The sequence below is a fragment of the Lepus europaeus genome, chromosome 12 (assembly GCF_033115175.1).
Source record: "Lepus europaeus isolate LE1 chromosome 12, mLepTim1.pri, whole genome shotgun sequence".
In the NCBI taxonomy this organism is placed as follows: Eukaryota; Metazoa; Chordata; class Mammalia; order Lagomorpha; family Leporidae; genus Lepus; species Lepus europaeus.
In genome coordinates this window covers 28,450,467-28,466,775 of record NC_084838.1, presented here as the reverse complement: position 1 = coordinate 28,466,775, position 16,309 = coordinate 28,450,467, and the positions used below count along the sequence as shown (strand labels likewise).

Here is a 16,309-nt window from a genome sequence, read left to right as displayed (position 1 = left end):
CTGATTGGCACAGCGCGCCGGCCGCAACGCGCTGGCCATAGTGGCCACTTGAGGGGTGAATCAACGGAAAAAGGAAGACCTTTCTCTCTGTCTCTCTCACTGTCCACTCTGCCTGTCAAAAAAAAAAAAAAATCACAATGATATATCATTTCACACCTGTTAGAAATGCTGTAATCAAAAAGAAGAAAGATGTGGAGAAAAGGAAACCCTTGTGCACCATAGGTGGGAATGTAAAATGCTGCAAGTACTTTGTGAAACAGTATGGAGGTACCTCAAAAAATTTAAATAGAATTTTAAATATATGATCCGGCCGGCGCTCGGCTCAATAGGCTAATCCTCCGCCTTGCGGCACCGGCACACCAGGTTCTAGTCCCTGTCGGGGCGCTGGATTCTGTCCTGGTTGCCCCTCTTCCAGGCCAGCTCTCTGCTATGGACAGGGAGTGCAGTGGAGGATGGCCCAAGTGGTTGGGCCCTGCACCCACATGGGAGACCAGGAGAAGCACCTGGCTCCTGCCTTCAGATCAGCGCGGTGCACCGGCCACGGCGGCCATTGGAAGGTGAACCAACGGCAAAGGAAGACCTGTCTCTCTGTCTCTCTCTCTCACTGTCCACTCTACCTGTCAAAAAAAAAAAAAAAATATATATATATATCATATGATCCAACAGTTCTCCTTCTAAGTATATATCCAAAGGAATTGAGGTCTATATAGTGAAGAGATATCTGCACTCCCATGTTCACTGCCGCACTATTCACAATAGCCAAGATATGGAAACAACCTACGTGCCCATTCACAGAATATGTACTGTTTATATGAGGGTACTTCAAAAATATTATGGAAAATGCAATTCAAAGACAAGTTTATTTTGGTACAAAAAATTTTAAATCCATGCATAGTGTTTATATAATGTGTATTTTCCATGAAACTTTTGAAAACTCTTCATATATACAGTGGAATATTATACAGCCTTTAAACAGAAGGAAGTTCTGTCATTTCCAGCAATGTGGATGAACCTGGAGGACCTTATGTTAAAAAAATAGCCAGACACAGAAAGGTAACTACTGCATGATCTCACTTATGCATGAAATTAAAAACTATTGAACTCATAGAAGCAGTGAGTAGATGGTAGTTAAATTGAGTAGAGAATTTTGTAGGGGGAAGGATATGTAAGTCAAAGGGTACAAAATTCCATGTAGGGGTAAGTTCTAAAGACTGATTGCACAGCATAATGACCGTTGTTAATAATGTATTTTTTAATTGCTAGCAATAGATTTTAAATGCTCTTACCACATATAAAATAAATAAGTGAGGTGATGTTTATGTTAATTAACTTGATTTAATCTTTCTACATATCAAAATCACATTGTACTCCATATATATATAGTTATTATTTGTCAATTAAAAGTAAGAATAAAATATTGGAAAGATAATCTGATATTGTTTTCCCATGAATGTGCCTTGGTGAATGTAAGGGTCATTTCTTTGTGAAATAAGCATAGACAATTTATAGACAGATAGTGAATCTGTTCCTATTATATAACAAGAGAAGTGCTTTTTTGTTTATATTAATCTAGGCAGCTATCAGCTTCTTGGCCTGTTAAACTTCATAGCTTTTATATGTCCTTTATTTCTGAATTTTCTGTAATTAAAGTTAGTTGTTTATGATCTTTACCATTTTAATTATTTTTCTCAAATTATCTCATTGGAAATTTTTTGAATCCATTTTCTTTAAATAAGCCAAGAGCTAGTGGTTCTGAAACTTTTGTTATATGCAAAAGAGAATCACTACATTTGACATCTGGAAAAAGGGACCTTAAGACAGAGCTAGCTCAAATTATTATTTTGATTGACAAACTGTTGGAATTCTACTTTGGACTCCAGGAAAAAAAAAGGAGATAATTAAACTATGTCTTTGTTACTGAAGATTGGGCTTGAAAGGAAGTAGGCAAGAGACAGTAAAAGTGTGCCAACAGGTGATTGAGAGGGGAAGAGCGTTCCAGTTCCTTTTGTGGAGGGATAAACTGAGGTGCAGGAATTTAAGCACAAGGTCAGTCTGTGAACTGAGAGGCTAACATGAGATTTGAGTTAGGTCTTCTGTCCTCCAGGGTATACACTCCTTCCACAAATTGTTCTTACCTTTGTAAATTAGGAAAACGGTTAACACCATGTTTTGTTAACTTCAGTGGTTTATAAACATGTGTTCTCTTAACCAGTGTCAGTTTGCTTCTCTTAATTGAATGGTTTATCTGAATTGAAAAAATCCTTAAGAGAACTTTTTTTAAAACTCATAATTACTTGAAGTGTGAATGTTGCTTATTAGGGATGACACAAGTATTTTATTTCTTGTTGAAATAGCAGCTTCCCACATAATGAAGCAATGGGGAACTCTGGGAAGTCGAGAGATTTGGAATGCTTTATTGGCTATACTGCTAGTAACTAGTTACATAGCTTTGAGCAAATCAGCTGTATTTTTGTCTGTAAATGTAGGAATTTGACTACAAATTCTAGTCACTAGATGATGTCTGTTGTTCCTCCTAGCAATAAAATTAAGTGACTGATAAATCTCTTAGGACCAGTAAGAAATTGCTTAGTCATTTAAGCTTTGTGTAGCTTGTATCAATGGCAATGTTTTAGAGTACCTGAATGATTTTAAAGTTTACACAAAATCAACCCATCACTGTATGCCCAAACTCTCTCTGAGAATTACTGAATTAAAATCTCTGGAATACTTTATTAAAATGCTTCCACACAGATTCTGATAAACCAATTCTGATAAACCAAAAAAAGTGAAGAACCTCTGATTTAGGGTCTGTCTTAGAATGTGAAGGTTTGGACAGAGTTGGGAGCTTTAAATCAACTTTTCATCTTGTCCTATGGAAACAGTATTACAAAACGTGAAGAGAATATGGGCCAGTCTATAAAAGGCAGCTTAACTCATTAGGTAGCTGATGTGCTATAGCATCGGTAGCTAACTTCTTGCGTTTATCTCATTCTAAAATCTAAGATAGTTTATAATATAAATATATCTTTTCCTTTAAATATGTCTTTTAGTTTTTCATGTTTGACAGATTTTCAGTAAAATTACTATTCTGTTTTTTAAACAGGAAAATTCTTCTAACATACTTTCAGAATTAGATGAAGAATTTGATAGTTTATACACTATATTGGATGAGGTGAAAGAAAGTATGGTTAACAGTATCAAGCAGGAACAAGCTCGTAAATCACAAGAGTTACAGGTGAGATAACACACTATTTAGATATGTACATTTTAGTTACTAATGCTTGATTTATTAAAAACAAAATTAATGAGTTTCTGAGTATAACTACTTTTAACTTGTAGAAGAGTGGTTCTTTCTTTTATCCATAAATATTTAAAAATTATGGTTTAAAAAGCATAATGTAAAATTATTCTCTTAGTCATTTTTAAGTATACAGTTTGGTAGTATACAGTTTGTTATATATATTCACATTGTTGTATAAACAGACCTCTAAAATATTTCAGCTTACAAAATGGAAACTCTGTCCCTAGAACAGAGTTCTTAGTTTTCCCATTCTACCAGTCCTGACAAAAATACTAATTTCTGTTTCCCTGATTTTGATGCTGTAGATATCTCATGTATGTGGAATCATGCAGTATTTGTCCTTTTGTGACTGTCTTATTTCACTTGGCATATTATCTTCAAGGTTTTTCCATGTTGTAGTGTGTTCCACGATTCCTTTCTTTCTTTTTTTATGGCTGAATAATAATCTATTGATATGTGTGTCACATTTTCTTTATTCATCTGTCTGTGGACGTTAGGGCTACCATCACCTTTTGACTGTTGTGAATAATGCTGCAGTGAACATAGGTGTGCAGTTATCTCTAGGATTTTGTTTTCAGTTCTTTTGGGTATATACTCAGAAGTAGCATTACTAGATCATATGGCAATACCATTCCTAGTTTTTAAAGAGATGTCCATACTGTTTTCCATACCAGTTGTACTAATTTCCATTCACACCAACAGTGTAAGAATTCCCCTTGCTTTGCACCCCCACCAGCGTTTGTTGGTTTCTGTCTTTTTTATAATAGCCGTTAATATCTCATTGTTTTGATTTGCATTTCCCTGAAGGCTAGGGGTAGTGAGCATTTTTTTTGCATTTTTTTGGCCATTTGTATTTATTTTGACAATTATCTATTCAGGTCCTTTTCCCATTTCTGAACTAGATTTTTTGTTGTTGTTGTTGTTGAGTTTTTTGAGTTCCTGATATATTCTGAATATTAATCCTTTCTTGGTTAAGTAGCTTGCAAATATTTTCTCTGATTTTATTGATTGTTTCCTTTGCTGTGCAAAAGCATTGTGAGTTTTATATAATCCAATTTTATATAAACCAGTGTCTTAGAATGTTCTCTTATATTTTCTTCTAGGAATTTCATAGTTTCAGGTTTTATGTTAAGGTTTTTGACACATCTTGAGTTTGTTTTTCTATGTGGTGAGAGGTAGGGATCCAATTTCATTCTTCTACACATGTATCCAGTTTTATCAGCACTGTTCCCACTATCCTTTCTCCAATGTATGTTCTTGGTACCTTTGTCAAAAATCAATTTGCTGTATGCAATGGGTTAATTTCTGGGCTCTCTATTCTGTTCCATTGATCTAAGTGTTGGTTTTTATGCCAGTGCCATGCTGTTTTTCTTTTTTTAAGATTTATTTATTTATTTGAAAGGCAGAGTTACAAAAAGGCATGGGTAGAGAGAGAGAGAGAGAGGTCGGTCTTCCATCTGCTGGTTTACTCCCTAAATGGCTGCAAAGGTCAGAGCTGGGCCAATCCAAAGCCAGGAGCCAGGAGCTTCTTCTGGGTCTCCCATGTAGGTGTGGGTGCCCAAGCATTTGCGCCATCTTCTGCTTTCCAGTGCTATAACAGAAAACTGGATCTGAAGTGGAGCAGCCAGGTCTTGAACAGGCACCCATATGGGATGCTGGCACTGCAGGTAGTGGCTTTACACATTACACCACAGTGCTGGCCCCACTATGCTGTTTTAATTACTGTAACTTTGTAGTAAGCTTTGAAATCAGGTATTGTGATGCCTTAAGCTTGACTTTTTTTTTTCTCTCGGCATTGTTTTGGCTACCCTAGGTTTTTTGTGGTTCCATGTGAATTCTAGGGTTTTCTAATTACACAAAGAAAATGTCATCAGTATTTTGATAGCAATTGCATTGAACCTATAGACTGGCTTACATGGTATCGACACTATAATGCTATTAATTATTCCATTCCATGAACAAGAAATATCTTTCTATTTTTTGTGTATCCTTGACTTCTTTTATGAAGTTTTACAATTTTTATAGTATAGGTCTTTCACATCTTTGGTTAAATTTCTTCATAAGCATTTACATTTTTTTTTGTAGCTATTGTGAATGGGATTTCTTTTTTGTGAAGATTTATTTATTTGAAAGTCGGTTCAGAGAGAGGGAGAGAGGGGTGGAGGGAGACAGAGAGAAAGAGAAAGAAGAAGTTTTCCATCTGCTGCTTAATATGCGGCAGTGGTCAAGGCAGAGTTCCTCCAGGTCTCCTATGGGGTGGCAGTGACTTCCACTGCCTTTCCCAGGCCATTAGGGAGCTGGATTGGAAGTGGAGCAGCTGAAACATGAATGGGTACCTGCATTGCAGGCAGTGGCTTTACCCGCTTTACCCACTATACTACAACAGCAGCCCCTGGGATTTCTTTCTTGATTTATCTTTCAGCAAAGGCATTATTAGTCTGTAAATGTGCTATCTTTTTTTGCATGTAGTTTTGTATACTGTGACTTTACTAAACTGGTTTATCAGTTCTAACAACTGTTTGCTAGAGTGCCTAGATTTTTCCCTGTAAAAAATCATGTCATCTGCAAACATAGGTATTTTGACTTATTCTCTTCTAATTCTGTACCCTTTATTTCTTTTTATGCTATTTCCTATTGCTAACACTTCTAGCACTATACTGAATAGTAGTGGGAAAAGTTAATATCCTTGTCTTGTTCCAGATCTGAGGGGAAATATTTTAGCTTTCCCCTAGTCAGTATGATATTGACTATGTATTTGTGATATATAGCCTTTATTATTCTGAGATATGTCCCTTCTGTACCTAAATTGTTGAAAGTTTTTATTATGAAGGGAATCTATGATCTGTGAGTGCTGAATTACCCTTGTATTCCTGGGATAAATTTCATTTGATCATGATACATGATCATTCTGATGTAGTGTTGGATTTGATTTGCTAATATTTTGTTAAAATTTTTTGCATCTATGTTCATCAAGGATATTTTTCTGTAGTTTTTGTTTTTTGTCTGGTTTTGGTATCAGAGAAATGATGATGGCCTCATATAAAGGGTTTGTCAGAGTTCCATCCTTTTCATTATTTTTTTTCCAAAGTAATTTTTATTTAAGGAATACAAACTTCATTCATTTCATAAGTACAACTTTAGGAATATAGTGATTCTTCCACCGTACCTACCCACACTCCCACCCCTCTTCTTCTTCCCTCTCCTATTCCCAGTTGTATTTTATACTAAGATCTATTTTCAATCAACTTTATACACCAAAAATTAAGTCTATAGTAAGTAAAGAATTCAACAATTTCTATTAAAAAAGGGAAAAGAAAAGAAAAAAAAAACTTTCTCAAGAGTCGAGCAAGGGCTGTTGAAAGTCATTGCATTGTGAAGTTAATTTCACTTTTTTTTTTAGAAACTTAATTAACTTTAAATAAGCACCCAATAATGATGCATCTTTTGTGAGCACTTAGACGTAACTGTAACTTATGAGACATAAGAATATCCTTTACTTAATACATTAAAAGAAACTAAGTCTTTGAGAACATGTTTTATCATTAGTTACAGAAGCACCTAAGAAAACAAACTTTAGAGTTAGTTGGACTCTTTGGCATAACTAGAACTTATGAGACCTAAGAATATCCTCCTCTTAATACACTAAAATGGAATAACTTTTTGAAAACAAGTTTTACTGCTAACTCTCCTGATACAGTTCTTTGAGGGCAGAGGTCCTGCATGGGAAGTTAGTGCACAGTGACTCCTGTTGTTAATTTAACAGTTAACACTCCTATGTATGTTGTCAGTAATCACCTGAGGCTCTTGACATGAGCTGCCTACTCTATGGAAGCCTTTTGAGTCCACAAGCTCCGTCAGTATTTAGACAAGGCCATAAGCAAAGTGAAAGTTCTCTCCTCCCTTCTGAGAAAAGTACATACTTCTTTGATGACTACTTCTTTCCATTAGTGTTTCACCCATAGGGTCATTCATGTAGGACATTTTTTGCCACTGTGTCTTGGCTTTCCATGCCTGAAATGCTCTTGTGGGCTTTTCAGCCAGACCAGAATACCTTAAGGGCTGATTCTGAGTTCAGAGTGCTACTTAAAGTGATTGTCATTCTATGATTCTACTGTATGGACTGCTTCCCATATTGGAGCATTTGTTCCTTTTTAATTCTATCTATTATTATTACCAAACACTTAATCCTATTTATATGATCACTTTAACACTTAATCCTATCTATATGATCATGTAAATACTTAATCCTATTCAAATGATCACTTTAACACTTAAAGTGCTATTTTTACTCCCCAGCTTAAGAGGATTTGGGGTCCCATGGCAAGTTTTTAAACTGTACCCTTAAAAGTAAGTTCGTAGGAATGTATGCAGAACTATATAGCTTTATAGTTACAAACTTCATACACTTCCTAATTACAGCTATAGGAACATGGTGATTCTTCCCACAGTGCCCACTCTCCTACCCCTCTTCCTCTTCCCTCTCTTATTCTCTTATTTTTTAAATTTTATTTATTTATTTTTATTTGACAGGTAGAGTTATAGACAGTGAGAGAGAGACACAGAAAGGTCTTCCTTCCGTTGGTTCACTCCCCAAATGGCCACTATGGCTGGTGCACTGGGCTGATCCGAAGCCAGGAGCTTCCTCCTGGTCTCCCATGTGGGTGCAGTGACCCAAGAACCTGGGCCATCCTCCACTGCTGTCCCGGGCCACAACAGAGAGCTGGACTGGAAGAGGAGCAACCGGGACTAGAACCCGGCACCCATATGGGATTCAGGCGCTGCAGGTGGAGGATTAACCAAGTGAGCCACGGCACCAGCCCCCTCTTATTTTTAACTGGGATCTGTTTTCAGTTAACTTTATACATGTGTGAATAACTATGTTAAGTAAAGAGATCACCAGATAGCAAAAAATAAAATTAAATTAAATTAAAAACAAAACAAAAACAAAAAAATGTTCCTCAACAGTGAAGACAAGGGCTGTTGAGAGATACTGCTTCTCAAAGTGTCAGTTTCACTTCTAGAGATTGCATTTTAGGCACTCTATTAGTTATCATGGGTCAGGGAGAACATATGGTATCTGTCTCTTTGGGACTGGCTTATTTCATTCAGTATGATGTTTTCCATTTTCATCCATTTTATTGCAAATGACCAGATTTCTTTTTTTCCCCACTGTGTGATATTCTGTGGTGTACATATCCCATAGTTTCTTTATCTAGTCTTTAGTTGACAAGCATTTAGGTTGATTCCATGTCTTAGCTATTACAGGTAACTCTTTCATATGCTGATATCATTTCCATTGGGTAAGTTTCCAGGAGTGGGATGGCTGGGTCATTTGGGTGGTCTGTATACAAATTTCTGAGGTATCTCCATACTGTCTTTTCATAGTGGCTTTACCTGTTTACATTCCCAACAACAGTGGATCGGGATACCATTTTCCCCAGATCCTCACTAGCATTTGTGGTTGTTAGGTTCAGTATGAAAGCCATTCTGACTGGTGTGAGGTGAAACCTCATTATGGTTTTGTTTTGCATTTCTCTGATGGCTAGTGATCCTGAGCATTTTTTCATGTGTCTGTTGGCCATTTGAATTTCCTCTTATGAAAAATGTCTGTTTATGTCTTTTGACCATTTCTTAACTGGGTTGTTTATTTTGTTGCTGTTGAGTTTCTTGATCTCCTTATATTTCTGGTTATTAATCCTTTATCAGTTGTATAGTTTGCAGATAATTTCTTCCATTCTATTGGTTGCCTCTTCACTTTGCTGAATGTTTCTTCTGCAGTGCAGAAGCTTTTCAATTTGATGTAATCCCATTTGACAGTTTTGGCTTTGATTGCCTGTGGCTCTGAGGTCTTTTCCAAGAACTCTTTGCCTATGCCAATGTCTTGCAGGATTTCCCCAATGTTCTCTAATACTTTGATGGTATTATGTTATAGATTTAGGTCTTTACCATTTTGAGTGGATTTTTGTGTAAGGTGTAAGGTGAGTGTCTTGCTTCATACTTCTGCATGTGGCAATCCAATTTTCTCAGCACCATTTGTTCAAGAGACTGTCTTTGCTCCAGGGATTTTAGCTTCTTTGTTGAAGATAAGTTGGTTGAGATGCTTGGATTGATTTTTGGTGTTTCTGTTCTGTTCCGTTGGTCTATTCATCTGTTATTGTACCAGTACCAGGCTGTTTTGATTATAACTGCCCTGTAGTAGGTCTTGAAATCTGGTATTGTTATGCCTCCAGCTTTGTTTTTGTTGTATAAGATTGCTTTAGCTATTCAGGGTCTCCTGTGTTTCCATATGAATTTCAGCATCATTTTTTCTACGTCTGAGAAGAATGTCCGCGGTATTTTGTTTAGTATCACATTGAATCTGTTAAGTTGCTTTTGGCAGTATGGACATTTTGATGATACTGATTCTTCCAGTCTATGAACATGGAATATTTTTTCCATATTTTGCTTCTTTTTCTATTTCTTTATTTAATGTTTTGTTATTCTCATCATGAAGATCCTTGGTTAAATTTTTCCAAGGTATTTGATTTTTTTTAATCTGTTTTGAATGGGATTGTTCTTAAAAGTTCTTTCTCAGCTTTGGCATTGCCTGTGCACACAAAGGCTATTGATTTTTGTGTGTTGATTTTATATCTTGCCATTTTACCAAACTCTTTTGTGAGTTCCAGTAGTCTCTTAGTGGAGTTTTTTGGATCCCCTATATATAGAATCATGTCATCTGCAAATAGGGATAGTTTTAGTTTGACTTCCTCCTTCTCAGTTTGTATCCCTTTGATTTCTTTTTCTTGCCTAATGGCTCTGGGCTAAAACTTCCAGGACTTTATTGAATAGTAATGGTGAGAGTGGGTATCCTTTTCTGGTTCCAGATCTCAGAATTCTTCCAACTTTCCTCCATTCAGTAAGACACGGGCCATGGTTTTGTCATAAATTGCCTTGATTGTATTGAGGAATGTTCCTTCTATATCCAATTTGCTTAGAGTTTTTTCATGAAATGGTGTTGTATTTTATTGAATGCTTTCTCTACATCTATTGAAATAATCATATGGTTTTTGTTCTTTAGTTTGTAAATATGATGTACCACAGTGATTTGATTTGTGAATATTGAACCATCCCTGCGTTCTGTGGATAAATCCCTCTTGAGCAGGGTGGATGTGATACAGGCTTCATAAAAGGAGTCTGGGAGTATTCTCTCCATTTCAGTTGTTTTGAATAGACTGTAAAGAATTGTAATTTTAAAAAAATATTTATTTATTTTGAGAGGTAGAGTTACAGAGAGAGGGAGTGACAGAGAGAGAGAGGTCTTCCATCCACTGGTTCACTTCCCAATGGCTGCAGTGGCCCGAGCTGGACAAATCCCAAGCCAGGAGCCAGAAGCTTCTTCTGGGTCTTGCACATGAATGCAGAGGCCCAAGTACTTGGACCATCTTCTGCTGCTTTCCCAGGCCATAGCAGAGGGCTGGTTCAGAAGAGGAGCAGCCGTCCATTGAACTGGCATCCATATGGGATGCTGGCACCACAGGTGGAGGCTTTATCCCACTGTGCTAGAGCACCAGTCCCAAGAATTGGAATTAGTTCTTTTTTAAATGTCTTTTTGAATTCAGCAGTGAAGCCCTCTGGTCCTGGGATTTTCTTGGTTGGGAGGGTCTTTATTACTGGTTCCGTCTTCATCTTGGATATTTGTCTGTTTAGGTTTTCTATGTCTTCATGACTTAATTTTGGTAGATTGTATATTTCTAGGAATCTATCCATTTATTCTAGGTTTCCTAGTTTGTTGGTATGCAGCTCTTTGTAATAATGATTCTTTTTATTTCTGTGCTTTTGTTACATTTCCTTTTTCATCTCTGATTTTATTGATTCAGGTGTCACGTCTCAGTGAGCTGCTATGTGCGCACCTGCAGGCTTCCCAGTTGTAGCACTGATTTAAAATGGCACCTGCCCCCCTCCCTTGGCCGGGTCGCTGGTTTTGTTTTGGAGAAATTGGTTTGAATCTACCATTCCCCTCCACTTCCACTAGGGCCCCAGGCAACTTTCAGTACTCGGCAGCTCCCTGGGCTTCAGTCTGGAACCACAGCATGTTCTCTCTGCCTCTATCCCCTTGGATTGGGTTAATGCTGCTAGCTCAGGCTTTCCAGGGCTGCAGTTCTCTAGGTGCGCTTTAGCACTCACTGTGTAGTTTCAGGCCTTTCCCTCTCTCTGTGTGGGGCTTTTCTCTCCTCTTCTCCACAAGCATGTACCTCCTACCCTATTCTTTGCACTTTTTTTTTTCTAGCCCTGTATAGTGTGCTGCTCTCTAATCTGCCATTTTTTCCTCCTTTTCAGTATTTTTGAATAGTTTGAGAAGTGTTTAGTAAAGCCATTATGTTCTGGACTTTTCTTTGATGGGAGATTTTTAATTATTGTTTCAGTATTACTTTTTATTGGTGTGTTTAGAATTTTCTGTATTTATTGTTTTAATCTTGGTAGATTATATCAGAATTTAGCTGTATCTTTGAGGTTTTCCAATTTGTTAGCATGCAGTTCTTCATCATAGTTTCTTATGATTATTTGTATTTCTGTGGTATCAGTTATAATGTCTCACTTTTCATCTCTGGCTTTGAGTTTTGTGGGTTTTTTTCCCTTTGTTCGTCTGGCTAAGGTTTGTCCATTTTGCTTATCTTTTGAAAAAACAGCTTTTGTTTTATTGGTGTTTTGTAATTTTTTTGTTAGTTTCAATTTCATATATTTTGGTTCTTATTATTTCTTGTCTCCTGCTAATTTGGGATTTGGATTTATTTGCCTAACTCCTTTAACTGCATTATTTGAAGTTTATTTTTAATATATGTACTTACTACTATAAAATTGCCTCTTAATACTGCTTTTGCTGTATGCCAGATTTTGATTTTTTTTTTCATTTTCATTCATTCCAAGAAATTGTTTTTGAATTCTTTGGTGCTCCATTAGTGACCAGTTCAGTGATCCAGGAGCATGTTGTTCAGTTTTAATGTGTTTGTAAATTTTCTTTTGTTTTTTTTTTGTTGTTAATTTCTAGTTTTATTCCTTTATGCTCTGAGAGGATACATGGTATGGTTTCTTTTTTTTTCCTTTTTTTAAGTTTATTGAGACTTGATTTGTGGCCTAACAAATGACCTATCCTGGAAAATGTTCCATGCTGATGCAAAGAATGTATATTCTATAGCTTCTAGATGAACGTCAGTTATATCTGTTAGCTCTGTAATATGGTTCAATTCTGATGTATCTTTGTTGATTCTCTTTCTGGGTGAAGTCCCCCAATATTAAGTTTATATCCCTCACTATTGTATTTAGGTGTTAAAGTCTCCCCACTTTTATTATTTTGGAGTCTGTTTTTTTTTTTCCTTTAGATCTAATAATATTTGCTTTATATGTGTGGGTAGTTAAAGGTGTGCATATATTTATGGTTGTTATATCTTCTTTTTCTTTTCTTTTTTTTTTTTTTTTTTTGACAAGTAGAGTGGACAGTGAGAGAGAGAGACAGAGAGAAAGGTCTTCCTTTTGCCGTTGGTTCACCCTCCAATGGCTGCTGTGGCCGGCGCGCTGCGGCTGGTGCACCGCACTGATCCGAAGGCAGGAGCCAGGTGCTTCTCCTGGTCTCCCACGTGGGTGCAGGGCCCAAGCACTTGGGCCATCCTCCACTGCCTTCCTGGGCCACAGCAGAGAGCTGGCCTGGAAGAGGGGCAACCGGGACAGAATCCAGCGCCCCAACCGGGACTAGAACCCCGGTGTGCCAGCACCACAGGCAGAGGATTAGCCTATTGAGCCACGGCACCGGTTTGTTATATCTTCTTGCTGAATTGGTTCTATTAATACTATGAAATGTCCTTTGTCTCTTTTTTCAGTTTTGATTTAAAATCTGTTTTATCTGATATGAATGTAGCTACTGCATCTCATTTTTGGTTTCCATGTGCATAGTATCATATTTTTCCAACCCTTCACTTTTTCAGTCTGCGTACAGACTGCATTTCAGTCTGTATCTTTACTTGTGAAGTAAGTTTCTTGTTGGCAGCATATAGTTGGGTCTTGTTTTTTTTATCCATTTGATCAACCTTTATCTACTGACTGGGGAATTTAATCCATTTGTCTTCAAGGTTAATACTGATAGGTAAGAACTAACTCCTGTAATTTTTTTGGTTGCTTACTGATTGTTTTTATACTCCTCATTTCTTTCTGCCTCTCTTTGTGTTTTGGTAAAGTTTCATCATCAAGCAGTTGGATTCCTTTTCTCTTTCTCTTTTTGTGTGTGTACTCAGTGAGTTTTGTACTATATGTTTTCATGGTGTTTGTTATGATCCTTTTACTTCTAATATATGACTCTTTTCAGAATTTCTTATTGGCCTGGTCTGTTTGGTGGTGATGCATTTTTGTAGTTTTTATTTTTCTGGGAAATATGTTCTTCCTTGTTCACTTCTAAAAGATAACTTCACTGGATTTAATATTCTTGATTGGAAGTTTTTTTTTTCATTCAATATCTTGAGTATATCATCCGATTCTCTTCTGGCCTGTAAGCTTTCTGCTGAGAGGTCTCCTGTTAGATGGATTTTCCTTTATACGTAACTTGATGTTTTTCTCTACTGCCTTTAGGATTGTCTCATTGTCCTTGACTTTTTGACAATATGACTGTATTATGCCTTGCATAGTGTCTTTTTTAGTTGGCTCTGGTTGAGGCCCTTTGAGCTTCCTTTATTTGGATGTGCATGTCTATTTCAAAACTTAGGAAGGTTTCAATTCTTGTTTCATTCAATAGATTCTTGATGCCTTTTTCCTTCTTTTCTTCTTCAGAATATGAATACTTGTTCACTTGATGGTATCCCTATGTATCTCTTAAGCTTTCTTTCTTTTTTAAAGATTTATTTATTTATTTGAGAGACAAAGTTATGGACAGAGAGAAGGAGAGACAGAGAGAGAAGTCCTTCCCTCTGCTGGTTCACTACTCAAATGTCCATCATAACGGCTGGAGCTGGGCCTATCTGAAGCCAGGATCTGGGAGTTTCTTCTAGGTCTCCCACGTGAGTGCAGGCGCCCAAGCTTTGGGCCTTTTTCCACTGCTTTCCCAGGCCATTAGCAGAGAACTAGATCAGAAAAGGAGCAGCTGGGACATGAACTGGCACCCATATGGAATGCCAGCACTGCAGCTGGAGGCTTAACCTGCTCTGCCTCAGCACCGGCCCCTGAAGTGTTCTTTTTAATTCTTTTGTCTTTATTTTTGTCTCACTGGGTTATTTAGAAAGTGTCTTCCTCAAGTTAGAAATTCTTCAGTGTGGTCTATTTTGTTGAAGCTCTCAATTGCATTTTTTTTTCATTGTTTGAAGTTTTCAGCTCCAAAATTTCGATGGATTCTTTTTAATGATTTCTGTCTCTTTGTTGTATTTCTCATTCCTATCATGCATTGTTTCCCTCATTTCCTGTCTGTATTCTCTTGCATCCCATTGAATTTCTTTTTTTTTTTAAAGAATTATTTATTTATTTGAAAGAGTTACACAGAGAAGGAGAGGCAGAGAGAGAGAGAGGGAGGGAGAGAGGTCTTCCCTCCACTGGTTCACTCCCCAGTTGGCCATAATGGCTGGAGCTGTGCCAACCTGAAGCCAGGAACCAGCAGCTTCTTCCTGGTCTCCCATGCAGGTACAGGGGCCCAAGAACTTGGGCCATCTACCATCGCTTTTCCAGACGAGAGCAGAGAGCTGGATTGGAAGTGGAGCAGCTGGGACTCAAACTGGCAGCCAAATGGGATGCTGGCACTGCAGGCAGTGGCTTTACTTGCTATGCCACATGCCGTCCCATCATTGAATTTCCTTAGCAGCATTATTTTGAATTCTTCTTTCATTTTTTCATAGATTTCCTTCAAATATGGTTCTGTTCCAGAACTGTTGAGAACTATTTGGAGGTGTCATGCTTCCTTGATTTTTCATGTTTCCTGTATTCTTATGTTGATATTCACACATCTTGCTTAACAGTTACTTCTTTATGGAGTAGGTTTCATTGGAAAAGACTTATTCAGATGAAATGTGGGGTGTCAGTTATAGTTGTTTTGGCTTTGGCTCTAGATAATCTTAGAAGTTTAACTTGTGAATGATTTCTTCAGCAGCAAATCTATGTCAGCAATGTCTAGGATTGCCACAATTGTCTAGTTGGTAGCAGTTTGTGGGGATAGTAGAGGTAGGCTTCCAAAGATGGTTGACATCAAACCCTAGAGAGTTTGGTGCACATCACACTAGGGTTTGTGATGGATGGCAGTAGCCATGTTTCTGGTTCTTTGGGGTCCAGAAAAGGCTGTCCTTTTTCTTGCCAGGCAAGCCTGAGTGATGCAGGAGCTTGTGGCACCAATAGCCCTGGCCCTAGAACTGTGTGATGAAACGAGACCTTTCTTAGATCATGGTGTGTGGGTGTGGTGATTCTGGGACTTACAGCTCTAAAATTCCTAGTCCCAGCACTAGAGGATGGGGACTTTACTCAAGTCCCAAGGGCTGAACATGGGTTATGTTGCGGATTGTGCTCTGGCAGGTGTAGGCTTGGAGTAATGGAATCCAGGTATAATATTCCTTAGGTCCCATAGGGTGGGTTCTGGTTACTCGGAGGAATGCATTACTAATAGTCACAGTCCTGCAACTGCAGGTTATGAATGGTACCCTATCAAGTTCCCATGGGAAAAGCGTGGGTTATGCGGGGGATTGTGCCTTGTTATCTGTGGGTCTGCAACAGTAGAATGGAGATGGAGCATTGTCCTGGTTCCATAGGTCAAGCACAAGTGTTGCTGGGACCTATAGAGCCAACAGTCACAGTTGCAGAGTTACAGGAAGTAATGGAGACTACCCAAGTCCCACAGGTTGATCACAGGTTATGCTGAGGTGAGGATTGTATACTAGCTAATGCAAGCCTGGATCTGTGGGATGCGGGTAGGGTTTCCCTCAGGCCCCACTGGCTAACACAGATGTCCTTGGGACTTATAGAAAAAGCTGTCACAGATTCTGAGCTTTAGGATGCAGTGGGCTTCTTACCCAG

General features: G+C 37.8%; 1 protein-coding gene across 4 annotated transcripts in view; it reads left to right on the top strand.

Annotated features, from left to right (window-relative positions):
• The window catches only part of FSD1L (fibronectin type III and SPRY domain containing 1 like), a 94,200-nt gene that overhangs the window by 19,774 nt on the left and 58,117 nt on the right, over positions 1-16,309 (top strand). For 2 of the 4 annotated variants that reach the window (XM_062207829.1, XM_062207831.1), the window contains exon 3: positions 3,104-3,235. The exons of the other annotated variants lie outside the window; for them this stretch is intronic. In XM_062207829.1, the coding sequence (XP_062063813.1) occupies positions 3,104-3,235 (132 nt within the window). The remainder of the gene's footprint in view (positions 1-3,103; positions 3,236-16,309) is intronic. 4 annotated transcript variants of the gene reach the window in all.